We start from the raw sequence: 13,592 nt of genomic DNA, 5'->3' as shown, positions 1-13,592 counted from the left end.
CAAAAATACAGTGCCTTCTTCCTTTTTTCACAGTGACGCAGCAGTTTACTTAACTGTCGCAAAAACAAAAACGTCGTATGATCGTTTCAATACAAATCAGACTACCTGACGTAAAGGGCTACATCAACCGCTGTACGTAAAGTGTACATGTGCACCTCCTGTAGTAGCGGACAGCAGTGTACTGTAAGTGTAGATTGATTGACTGTTTCACAAGTTGATTTCTCCCTCAAAGTTTTCAGGTCGGCGGAGTGTGAAATTGTTTTGGTCTCCGTATAAGACAGATAAAATACAACTCTTGACTGGTTTAGCTTCGAATAAGGAATGGATTGCATTTCCATAAACTTTTCTGTGATCCGCGATTGATCATGATATTGGATCTGCATCGGGGCAAGCAGATACCGCCGGTGAAATGTTTGTTGTTGAATGCTCCAAATAGTTCCTACACAGTTGAAGTTACTCTTACTTTGAACATTTTTTCTGCTACAAAACGGTTGGGTCATTTTATTAGTCCGGATGAGAATCAGTTTTCAAAAATAGCAATTGCTATTTGGCATTGGCTGTCTTGACAAGCAGAATATTTGGCATTTTAGTATGCAATAACACTGATCACCGAATGTCATTCTACTTTCTTTAATATGGAAAAAATAAATATTTGTCTGCATTTTCCGCAAGAACGATGAAAATAAAACCTGATAGTGTTATAATGCATAAAAAAAGTCACACTAATTCATATGAATATATGGCGCAAACTACAAGCTGCAACAACGACCATGCATGCAACAACAAAATTTGTATATTTAGTAACAAACCTGACATTGAGATCAGCGCTATTGGAAGTCAGCTTAAAAGCTGTTGATACACAGAATTCAGAATAAATAGCCTTTAAGCTAATGGAGCATTTAACTCAATAGAAACTGTGCTCAGGACTAGTATTATTTGACACTTAAAAAGGGGGGGATCTGTACTCAAGGCTGTTGTGATTTGTTCAGCTACCCACTCTTCTTACTGCAAAAATTGTAATTGTATGGAACAGATGGTAGTTTCACCTTAAGATGTTTAGCATATGTTTTCTGAGTGACAACTACATACTTTGTTATACTCAGTAACTTTTGCAGTTTAATATTTGGAACACATTTTTGTTTGACCCCAACATTTTGAAAGTCACAGTGAACAGGTTGTCAAAACAACTATGACTATTCGTTTTTTCTCGTATTATCTCATTACATTGTCTTTGCCTGCTTTTACTCTTGGGCTAATCTTATTAGCTCGCTGAGAGGTACTGGTAATCTTCAATTGACTACACGAGATGTTCAGAGTTTGTTGGTACTACATTGACTTATTTCTCCATAGACAAGCTCGGTGCTTGCCCAAGATAAGCTTCTCCAATTGTCTAAATGCCCTAGACTACTCTTTGGTTGTTCTGTCCTCCTGCCCTGTCAGTTGTATTTTTCTCTCTTGTCCTTTGTATTCCCTTTCCCATATTATTTAAGAATGGGATAACGTTATCTTTAAGGATTGGCTTTGATCATACGGAAAATATGAAAGATAAAACTATACGTCCAATCGTGAACATCAATAGAGGTCTCAATCTTAAATTTACATGTCACAATATATATACAAATGTCACAGAGACACGTTGCAAAATTGAACCCATTATGTGAAATTCTCATGTTACTTCATTAAAAGTGTTGACTACTTTCATCATTCTTAATATAATTCAAATATATTCTTGTTTTCTTCAAAACATGCTTTGTATTCATAGTTGAGATCTTGTTATTTTAATTAATATTATTAATGGTACCTATGACCACCTAGTGCATAAACCTGTGCCAGAGACAAACTATCTGCGTAACACTACCAGTTGATTAATATCACACTGTACATGTGGTACATTATGTACTGGTATAGTGTTTATTGCAAATAATGTTTGCAAATAATGTTTAATAATGTTTTGTTCAGACTCACAGTCACTCAACTTTAAGTATGCTTGTTGTACTTATGCAAGTATAACCTGTGTTTCCAAGCATTGCTTTCAACGTGGTTAATGAAGAGCACAGGAAAGACTGCATTGTAAATGTAGCAGATGATTTTTCATACTTGTGACCCATAAACTGATGGGAAAGTTAAAGTTTATGCGATTGATCAATGTTGTGTTTTTTGTCTGCTTGTTTTTTTTGCTGGCTGGTAGGTTTTTAGTATGCAATAACACTGATCACCGAATGTCATTCTACTTTCTTTAATATGGAAAAAATAAATATTTGTCTGCATTTTCCGCAAGAACGATGAAAATAAAACCTGATAGTGTTATAATGCATAAAAAAAGTCACACTAATTCATATGAATATATGGCGCAAACTACAAGCTGCAACAACGACCATGCATGCAACAACAAAATTTGTATATTTAGTAACAAACTATCACCGAATGTCATTCTACTTTCTTTAATATGGAAAAAATAAATATTTGTCTGCATTTTCCGCAAGAACGATGAAAATAAAACCTGCACAACAGCCTTGAGTACAGATCCCCCCCTTTTTAAGTGTCAAATAATACTAGTCCTGAGCACAGTTTCTATTGAGCTAAGGACAGCAAACAAAGAATTTTCTTTACACTGCCTTACCGACAAAGAAAACTGCATGTCTGAGCAACTATACAACACTGACAAACCAGCTGTGCTTCCGCTGCCTGCTCGCCAAATCGCAAATGTGAGAAAAAAGTAGCGTTTGGCGAGAAGATTTTGGTGAAAATTAGCCAAACTTGCAAATCAAAAATTACAACATGATCACTACCCCAATGGAGCACTGAGGAGTAAAGTGCCTTGCTAGCTAGAGTCTTGAATTCACCGTCCTCAGTGAATCTGCTACTTTGGATCTACTGGGACTTGAACCCGGTCTCAAAGCTCACCATCCTCTGATAGTGAGACCATTACCCTAACCACTGGTCCACAATGCCTCAACAACCTTTGACTTGATTTGCATACATATACAGAAACTGTGTTTTACATTTCTGCCCACATTAAGGTAAAGGGCGACGAATTCGGACGCGCACACGCTTTAGAACATTTCTGCGCAGATTTAACTCCAGCCTGCCGCAAATGGGTTATTTTGTAGCGCATGTATTTAACATCACCTGTCATTGTTGAAATTGCGCTTTTACCTAATTTTTTGACCCAGTGTCTTAGAAATACATGTGACCTATAACCTCGTCATATTTTGACCCCCTAGGAAGCTGGTTTTTATTCAATATGAGCGAAAAATTAACATTTCTCTCCCATTTATATGGCGCAAATTACCCATTCACCTGGAGATATTGTAAAAAGTAGCGTGGTGACACCCTTTTATTAAAAGTGTAAACTAAATGGTATTATGTCAGGAGTTTATTCGCCAAGTTTGGTCAAAATGACACCATTCAAAGCGACAGGAAGAAAGTTCACAAATTATGTAGTGATATAATTTCGATATCGTCATTTTGTAATCGATACTTATGTTAAAATTTCTTCACAAACATCATGAAAACTATACATTCGATAGATATTGATCTTAAGTCTTTGTATTTATTAAAATTAACTCATTTGCTAAGCGTTTTACAATTGCTTTCTTTGGTTTAAGTGAATTATATAATTTTTATTATTTCTAACGACGCCATTTTAACGTCCGTTTCCATGGAAACAAGCGTGGTGACCCCCATTTTTTATTTCATTTTTGCACTTGCACAACTTCCAAGAATGTTTGTGCAAAGTTTCAAGAAAATGACACCACAACTTAATTTTGACGTAATTCGTAGTACTTCACCTTAAGAAATGTGAAAGATTTACTGGTCAAATATTTTGGAAATACATAGTTTACCTACATCTTAAAATTTATGAAATCAACATATTCTCAGTGCAACTTTAGTTCTTTTTCCTTCACAAACTAAAGCTCTGTGAGATCTGATAACAGCTATTCTGGTGACAACAAAGATTTTTTTGCTATGTACATAGAGCATACTTATTAAATTTAGTATACTTTTGTTACCTCTTCCTGTCCCTCATTGCACTGTCCTTTGCGTCTTTCAAAGCACTCTCTAAGGATTTCACTCTTTCAGCTGTTGCACGAAGTCGCTTCTCCAGCTTTGGAAGCTCACAGCGAAGATCCGCATTGTCACGAACTAACTACAATTCAGAGAAATATAGAGTGATATTGAATTATTATAGTTTGACATGAGTCTTGCACTTTTAAAACTCACATGGAAGTTTCCAGTAGCATTTTTCCTTTCAGTAAATAGATTGCTAGTTCACAATTTGGGTTTTGGGAAAACTCATTCTCATTATAAGCATAAAAAAGTAGGATTGATAAATCACATCTTGTCAGCCTAGCTAATCAAATTTTCTCTTGCTTTGTAGCATTGCTCATGTTTAATCATTAAACTCTGTGATCAGCATTGCCTCACACAATCAACAGGTACATTAAACACTGCGTACACGGACATATGGCACACAGACTGGCTTGATCTCACTATATGTCAATGAGTGCATGTGTTCTTTAATCCAATGATATTCTAAGGTGTTTCTTTGTAGTACCTGGGTGTGGTTAAATCACAGAAGATGTTATTTTTGAAGATTCAATCAGATTCATTGAAATCACTGAGGCAAATTTCAAATGGCTATTTTGTTAAAGAAGACATCTACAGCATGCCTTATCATGTTCAAAGACATACTTACTTGCTTATGGACTTTAGTCAGCTGCTCTAGATTATTCTCAAGAAAAGAGATTTTTTGTTTCTGTGCAGCACTTCCACCGCTTTCATCATCATTTGCACTACCATCAATGGCCTACAAAAAGACAAAACTTTAAAGTTCAGCATGTAGATGCTACCAAACACATTGTTGAGTTAAAAAATATCCATTCAGTTTCATTCTGATAATAGTAATTTACTATTGACATACAATATTTGACTTTGCAATTATTTGTGGGTCTTGGAAAGCCATGAAAAAACTTTTTTAAATTGGTATTTTGATGACTCATTGAATTGCAAGTTACAAATTATGTGAGAGCAACAACACACCTTTAGAGTGTGTCTATTCATAATCTGAATCATTGTGAAACATAATTCTAAAGGTCATGCACTGAAACCACCAAGAATTTCAGGGTCAAATACTGACAGTAGGCCTCAAACAAGATATACAAAAAATGCTACAAATAGACAATGCTACTTTTATTGTTCAATAATAGTATAAGTTTACTAGCATTAAGGGTGGCTATTTGTTTGAGTATTGGCTGTAGACATCAAATACAGGAAACAAAATGGCTGTCACGTAGCCATATTGAATCATATTGCCAAATAAATCAACATGCATATGTATGAATTAGGGAGTAATCCTTGTACCAAGTTTGAAAGAAATTGCTCGAGGCATCTCTGAGAAATTTGTGTGGATGGACAGACGGATTTACAGACACATGGATGCATGCACAGGTGCACGTACACGATCAAATCTATAAGTCCCCCTGTACTTTGTGGGGAACTACTAACTAAAATCATTTCATCAAGTTTCAAATTCCATTTACTTTCAACTTTGAATGTTCCGCTAAAACCATAAAAATGCAGTGATTAACAACTATCATAGTAAGATAAGAACATCACATTTTCTAAAGTTACGGTAATATCTAATTGGAGGTAATAAATCGCAAAAAAATTTGAACAAGAAAATGATTAAAATGTAAATCATAGATGTTGAATATTATCTAATTTTCAGTATGTTGCCCTGATCATGTGTTTGTATAATTCTGTTCTGTTCAGAGATAAGCATTATAGGCATTCACAAGAAATTTGTTGATAACTACCATTTTAATCAGAGGAATGGCTGCCATGGAAACACTTGGGTATATTTGCTGTGTTTAAATTTAAGTATATATTCCTTCATCAGAATTTTGCTATGAACTTCATAAACATTTCAAAACGCGCTCTGAAATTTTCATAGCTAATGGTAAACTAACAAATGTCACACTTTTTGATCATTTAGAGTAGTTTTTGTGGCTGAATTTTTATGGGTACAAATAACAAAGAATTTCTTGAGAAATGACCCAGAAAGATGGTTTGACTATACTAAATACTTGCAGAGGCTTTGAGTATATACCGTAAATTTTCATTTCTATCACCCATTTTGTGTACAAAAGTGACATTTTTGGTCAAAACTGCAGAGATCAAGGAAGTGAGTTTACCGTGTTTATATTTGAAACCTGTAGAAAAGTTTTTTACTGCCGATATGCTTTGGTTGCACTTTTTAAGTGTCCATATTTTTGTGTAGATTTTGCTAAACATGGCTAATTTCACCCTATTTTTGGTACCTGGTAAAGGCACATTTTGTAGTAAAGTCAAACTTTTACACTAGGAGACTACACTGCTCATAATATATATTTCCCTTACTGCATGAACTTTAACTCCTAATTATACTACAGCGGTACTGATTATTATTATGACAACCCATAATTTTGCATCAGAATGGTTGAAAATCTGCCAAAATTTGTATCTTTCAGCCATTTTATTGATTTTCAAAATGTAATGTTTTAAAACAAATTGCAATTTTTGGATTTGCTGAAGTTAGAGAGAACATTTCCTTTGGTCACAGATGGAACTATTTTAGGAAAAGTTATTACTTTTCAACACTTTTAGCACAATATTCTTTACATGATCATGCATTTTAGGGAAACATGCCTGTTAACAACTCTAATTTCACTAATTCTATCCTTTTTCAGTACTACAACATTTTGGCCACAACGTTTTACATGCACAAAAATGTTCATAACTTTTGAATGATTCAAACGATTTTTACAGGATAAAAAGCATATTTTTCATCAGTTTCCAAACATTCTTCAAAACTTGCATTAAAAAAGTAATTTTGTGAGTTTAAAATTTTCACTTGGAATAATCAATACATAGGCTGAAAGATTTTGACAATGTGAAAAGGGACACTTATCACGCGATAAGACCCTGTCAGCCAATCAGACACCTGGATCGCCATGGATTATAACCCATAACCCACTCTTCAGAAGTGAGTTATAGCCATAATCCAAGGGTTGATCCTTGCTTCTGATTGGTTGACAGGATGCTGCCACCTGAAAAGATTGTTGTACCAATTCAAATTTAATTAAAATAGCACATCTTGAACAGGCGATAGTGCTGTTCACGGTTACAGGTTTGTTACTAAATATAACTGTACGCGCGTGACATCAGACATGCAGCTTGAAATGCGGACAAATGTTATCAATGTTGCATACATGGCCGTTTTTGCAGCTTGTACTCTGAGTCGTGAATATGCCTTTTAGTATTCATTATTACACTAGCAGTCGCCTACTAAGATGTGTTTTTGTCGTTTTTGCATGCATAATTTTCAAAAGCGTAATCTAAAAATGTGGACAAATATTGAATTTTGCATATTAATGAGAGAACAGTGACGTAAAGTGTGAACAGCCCTATTTACACAACACATTAGAAATTGTCATTTTCTTCCTGGATCGCTCTAAACAGATCAAATCAATGATGAGCAGAACATTTTCACGAGTCGAGGGCTCGTATTCTCGTTTTTTAAGAAGACCAGTTTCCTTTTCTTTGCACTTTTTGTCGTTTTGGTTTAGGCGGCTAGAGGGCATTTGAAATATTCTGTAACATGTCTTCCGATGGCCATTTGCAGCTTCTGACTGCTGTCAATGGCCACTTTACCACGTGATTGACTGTTCATCAACTCTCCGCTCGTATAGTCTCGTACATCATTTAACTTTACTGCTGTGGTTTGTGTTTTCAGCCTCGTAGTCCATCCCGGCATCCTTATACATGTCCTTCAGGTACTTCCAGAGTGTATTAATGCCAACAGTTTACTGCGAAAATGCTATACTCCCAGTATCTCAATTTGGCGTTGGTCTCCGATAAAAACTACCCGAAAAGCCAATTGTTCATATATTGGCACAACACACCACTTATTAGTTGGATGAGAATATTGTCCGATTACCTTAGGTTTGGATTTGCAATCGATGTTACCAGTACAAGTGTTAGACAGCAGTCCTTCATACTGCCTTAACTTTCGCCCTTTTTCATTGAAATCCAATGTGAAACCAGTTTGCTGCGAGGTATTTGAGCTCATCCATAGCTCTCAGTCCGAATATTTTGCAGTTATAAAAGTAAATGATGTATGGAAAATTTCATGCTGTGTCAGTATTGAATATGCCACGATCTCACAATCTCTCCTCATTCTTTTCCGTCATAGCATCAACCTTTTTTATGACGGTGCCGTAACCCTCAGACATCAACTCTTTTTTTCATGTTTTCAGAGCATTTTGAAATGTTTTGAAGGTTCTGTCAGACTTTTTGAACAAATAGATGTCTCTGCTGTCACACACATCAACCAAATGGCATTGTAATCCAGCAGCTATATTTGTCAATGTGTTCGGGGATGTGGTTTACCATCCTTTTGTTTTATTTCATATATGAACCTTGCAAACCAATTATCGAAGGACTGCAATGAAGTTGATTCAAGTTTAGGTATAGGCCAATTATGATCAGTGACACTGCGAGGTTGAACGTTCCTCCACATGGCCCATTCGTTGTACAGTGATACAACCCAACTGTTGGTATGCCTGGTTTGCACCAGTATTCTTTCGCTCAGACATTGCGTGAATTGAGACTCTGTCACAGGACTTGAAAATCGTTTATCATTGACCTGTTCACTCACATTACAAAGCTCTCGCGTTATAATTGCACCCAGTAGCATTAACCTGACTTTCACTCAAAACCAGGATCAAAAGACGTTTTGTGGTCCATGATCAAGGTACTGGTCTCAGTGCTATTTGAAGTACAACAGAAAGTATTGCCGAAAACACAAATATATATAAAGTTCAAGGTTGTCACCTGCAAGGCCAATTAGAATAAAGTTTGAGTCTATTGTTTAGGCTGAGTGATAAATGAGATAATGAACTCCTTTGGTTGATTATGCGTTAAACACTAAGAGGCTACCCCTCTCATGTTATAAGGCATAATCGCCCAAACTTGTTCATAATCTATCACATAAATATTTTGATTTTATGCTTAAAATAATAAGAAGTATTCTGTTTACCAAAGCAATACTCATTACCATAAATCCATACCTTTTTGACTCGTGTTTGCAGGTCTTGAACAAACAATTTACGTAGGTTGTGCAAGGTTTGTAGTTCTTTAGCCTGAAAGAGGTAAACATCATCAGCAAGATAAGCAAGAACATACATGAAAGTAGCACACTCTCTCTCATGACATGAAAGTTCTGAAGTTTTGGTAGACGAAGTCTACGTAGCTAAACTACACAAAACACACATCAATATACATTGATTCTGCAGTATGGGAAGAGTTTCATTTCAAATTGCAAGTTCCGCAACAGGTTTCCGGGGATTTAAGCCACCACAAGGGTAACTTGTCAAATTATTGTCCAGGCAATGTGCACATTCATGAGATGCTCGCTACCACATAGGCCCCAGGTCAGGAAGTGATCGTTTTACACCTTAAAATCACAAAACTTCCCTACCTAAATACTTTGAATCAGCAGTACTGCATTCAGAACCAGGTAAAATCATGGTAATGTCAAGATAATATAAGGCAACCCTTTCCCTTTTATGTGTCTGTAAGCTTTGAGTTTAGCAAAATGCTTTAATAAATAATAAATTGTTTTAACATATTCATCTAAAAATTGAAGTCCTTTTCACACAGGCATGGGAACGAGAATGACCAGGAAATGAGATCTTGCATATAAATGGAAAATCACCCCAGGATTTCAATTTACCGTATACGGTATATAAATAATTCTTACCTTCGAGATGAGAACTATGCACCTAATTGTTTTTGAACCCAAACGAACCTATACTAGAATCTTTCACTCACGTGAGGGGCCTTTTATCAGCATTATAAAAGCTGCAAACCCCTCCTAGGTCCTCAGGTAATTCTTTGTAGCCTTCAACGGAAAGGTGTTGCAGTCCACTTCCATCCTGGGAAGTTCCCACTTGACGAACACAAGAAACATTGTTTCTTCATATCCTTATATAGGTTCATCTAGATTCAGAATCAATTTAGGCCATACTTCTCATCTTGAAGGTAAAAGTGTTTGTAACAGAACCTTAGCTTTTTCTGGCCAGTGGTTTTTGTGAAAGACACTGGGTTTTTTGTTAGGGAACAAATTTTATGGCACCACTCACCACTGTCTCCTCTAACCCTTTCAGATCTTGTTTTGCTTGTTCACGTCTGTCAAGCTGTTGAGTCAAGTCTTGCAAATTTGATGTCTTCTCAGCTTCCTCATGTTTCAATTTTTCATAGTCAGCTTGAAGCTTTTCATGAGTCAATCTCATTCTCTGGGTCTCACTGGAAAAATAAGGATTTCCTTAAGTCATCTCTCAAACTTTCTGAACGCTTCTGAAATTGATTTCTACATCAAACTTTCATAGCAAATGCAACATTTCAAAATCAGAGCACTTGTTCACTGTATATGGATGGCTTGATATGGATTCATAGAAGGATGAATTGTCTGAATACTGTTGTGTAGCAGTTTTGCTGACCGTTGGCAACACATATTATTTTACCAAAATATTTGGAGAATTGTATCATTTTGGAAAAGAGAGGTCACTTATATTGCAAGTCGACAATAGTGACAATAGTGTAAATAATTCTTAGACAATAGTGTGCCAGACAATGTATCTCTTATACATTAAAGAAAGGAGTTTCCTCTTAGACAATTTAGGCGTATGTATGGCACAGAAGTTTGATGATGGCAAAATGTCTGGTCACGAAATGATACAAACAGGTAGAATGAAACCCTATAGCAATATGAAGTCAATTAGGCATGGTTCAAAAATACTGAAGTAAGAGGTAATCATAGGAGATGCAAGGTTGTGAAGAGAGAAAGAGAGAGACAGAGAGAGAAAGCGAGCAGCAAGGGCACTCAAGGTGACATAAAAGTGACAGGTTGACTGCGAGGTACATGCAAAAACATGCCATCCATGTAAACTCATTGTAATTCATTGAGAGCGCATGGACAGATGCCAGTATTGTCCACTAAGTCAGTAGATTTGATGTAAAGTATATGCAAATTGTTGTGCAATTGATATGCAAATTAGCAAATATCATTTGCTCACTGAACCTGAGAAAGATTAATTGCTAACACAAGTACTGGATTGATGTTGACATACACCAAACTAATGCTGACAGCCGCAAGCTTCATTCTCAGTGTACGCCATTACCATTGTTGACACTGGTGCTATATCATATTCAAAATACCAAATTCTCGGGTATACCTGTCTGAGCCAGAGATTTTGCTCAGTTAATATGCGGGGAAGACTTAGATACTTACTCTCTTAAATCTTGGATCATAGCTTCTTTAGCTTGAATCTCATTCCGCAGAGAGTTAAGTTGTTTACTGTGAGCCTCTCTGTGAGCTTCCATTTGCTTCTCCAAAGCAGCCTGTTCATGAAAATTGACTGATCAAACACACTGTCTATAGAGACATCTTGGACAATATTTTTACACAACACATATCATTATATTTGATCAGCTTTTTAAAGACATTGAAGTCAGTTTTGTTTAGCGGCGTCATTGTTAATGTCCCTCTAGGTCATGTGCAAACTGGGCAAAGTTCCTAATGATGAAAGTGGCTTGGCATTGTATCTGATTGGTAAATTGTTATCACTTACAGCGACTACAGGAGTCTGAATCTAGGGCTGTTGTGTAGCTGATTGGCTGATTGAAAGTGATTCAATGAGAACTATGAGTTTCAGCTGGCCAATTGGCTCAAAGCTTGTGAGATGATGCACATTAGCCCTAGGGTCCATTTAGTACTAATTGACAGTGTCAAAGCATTTAGTACTAATTGACAGTGTCAAAGCATTTAGTACTAATTGACAGTGTCAAAGCATTTAGTACTAATTGACAGTGTCAAAGCATTTAGTACTAATTGACAGTGTCAAAGTGTTGCAAATCCTGCTTTCAAATTCATACATTTTGCTATAGAAAATACCCAATATGTAACAACTCTCTAACCTCTCTAAATTGATGTAGTTTTATGATGAATTTACACATGAAATGCTGAGGTGAAACATGCCCCAGTTTTTACAGAAATGTGACACATATACATGTACACAAACCAACAACACTGGCTACCATATATCCTCAACCTACATTGCTCTGTACATAAATATAAAAGAAATGACAGGTCCAAAGGGACGATGACCTCAGTAACTCATATTGTAAAGGGTATATTCTGACCTTGACTTCTTCTGCAGATTTCTGCAATCCTTCCTGCTCTTTCTCTTTCTGTTGAAATGCAGTCAATCTCATTTCCTCTGTGAGAAGAAAACAGACACCATGACATTGCAATGACAAAGTCAACATTGTAGCCTACCCAATTCTACAAGCTTTACAATATTAACAAAGTGGAAACTTCGTTTTCTTCTCTCTCAAAGCATTGATGGAACATTCATGCTGCAACCATCTACACTACAGCTCTACACTACAGCGGTAATGAAGAACTTTGCTGATGGCAGACACTCATACAGACATGTATCTACACACAGAACTACCGACAAAGCACAATTTAAAATGCTGAACATTCATAGGGCAGGCAGCTGATTGTTTTACTGCCAATAATTTCACAGTAATGACCTAACCTTTTCAGTGGTGTTCTGATCAGTTCATTTATTGAGCCCTCAAAGTTCAAAGTGTATGACATAAGTCAATATCCTTGTACCAACTTTGAATGATACTGGTGGAAATATGTCTGAGTTATGGCTGTGTACATGAAAAAATCGTAACAAAATGGCTGCCACGCAGCCATATTTGATATGCCATATCGTGAACAAATCGACATACATATGTATAACATAAGTCAATGTCCTAATACCAACTTTGAATAAAATCGGTTGACACGTTTGAGCTATGGTTCCGCACATGAAAAATTTTAGCAAAATGGTCGCCATGCATTCATATTCAATCTTATCGTAAAACAAATCAATGTGCATATGCATGACATACCGTAATAACTCCATCAATTCGACCAGAAAAAATAAATATGATTTATGAAAAGACGAACTTATAGAAGAAAAAAAATTACGAGAACCTGGCCGTTTGAACTGATAGAATATTTTTTCGATGGTCATAAATTTGCATGGCAAGGACTGCATGTATATTCAGCATGTAGTTTAGGTGACATTTATAATAAAATTTGACTGTTTAAGGTAAAACAAAATAAAATAAGTGAGTTCCCAATTAGAAGGTCCAGGTTGCAGATTTTATCTTTAGAAATACACGATGGCAACGGAAAAACACTTGAACATGAAAGACATGACAGCATCATTTATGCAGGCCGCCATGTTTACTTGCATATTCATACCATAGAGGGCGCTACATATATGGAAAATGAACCTCCCTAGTTTTGGAACTGAAAGCTGGAACTGGGAGCAAAGGGGAACTTTCTTAATATCAGGAGAAGATGCTGATGGAGGAAGATGGTAACAGAAAAATAAACTTAATTAACGAAAAATATAATTGTCTTTTCTATTTCTTTACTTGCATTAAAACTTGGGTTGCATGAAGGTTATGAATAGTCAAGTGGC

At 36.1% G+C, this 13,592-nt stretch overlaps 1 protein-coding gene across 2 annotated transcripts in view; it reads right to left on the bottom strand.

Annotated features, from left to right (window-relative positions):
* Nucleotides 1-13,592, bottom strand: part of LOC139141350 (kinesin heavy chain-like) — a 140,743-nt gene that overhangs the window by 34,888 nt on the left and 92,263 nt on the right. For both annotated transcript variants that reach the window (XM_070710981.1, XM_070710982.1), the window contains exons 16-21: nucleotides 12,247-12,323; nucleotides 11,336-11,445; nucleotides 10,188-10,350; nucleotides 9,114-9,185; nucleotides 4,700-4,810; nucleotides 4,014-4,150 (exon numbers count right to left, since the gene is read on the bottom strand). In XM_070710981.1, the coding sequence (XP_070567082.1) occupies nucleotides 4,014-4,150; nucleotides 4,700-4,810; nucleotides 9,114-9,185; nucleotides 10,188-10,350; nucleotides 11,336-11,445; nucleotides 12,247-12,323 (670 nt within the window). The remainder of the gene's footprint in view (nucleotides 1-4,013; nucleotides 4,151-4,699; nucleotides 4,811-9,113; nucleotides 9,186-10,187; nucleotides 10,351-11,335; nucleotides 11,446-12,246; nucleotides 12,324-13,592) is intronic.

Source organism: Ptychodera flava, chromosome 9, assembly GCF_041260155.1.
Source record: "Ptychodera flava strain L36383 chromosome 9, AS_Pfla_20210202, whole genome shotgun sequence".
Classification (NCBI taxonomy): Eukaryota; Metazoa; Hemichordata; class Enteropneusta; family Ptychoderidae; genus Ptychodera; species Ptychodera flava.
Note: the sequence above shows the minus strand (reverse complement) of the source record. Positions and strands in the feature narration are given on the sequence as shown.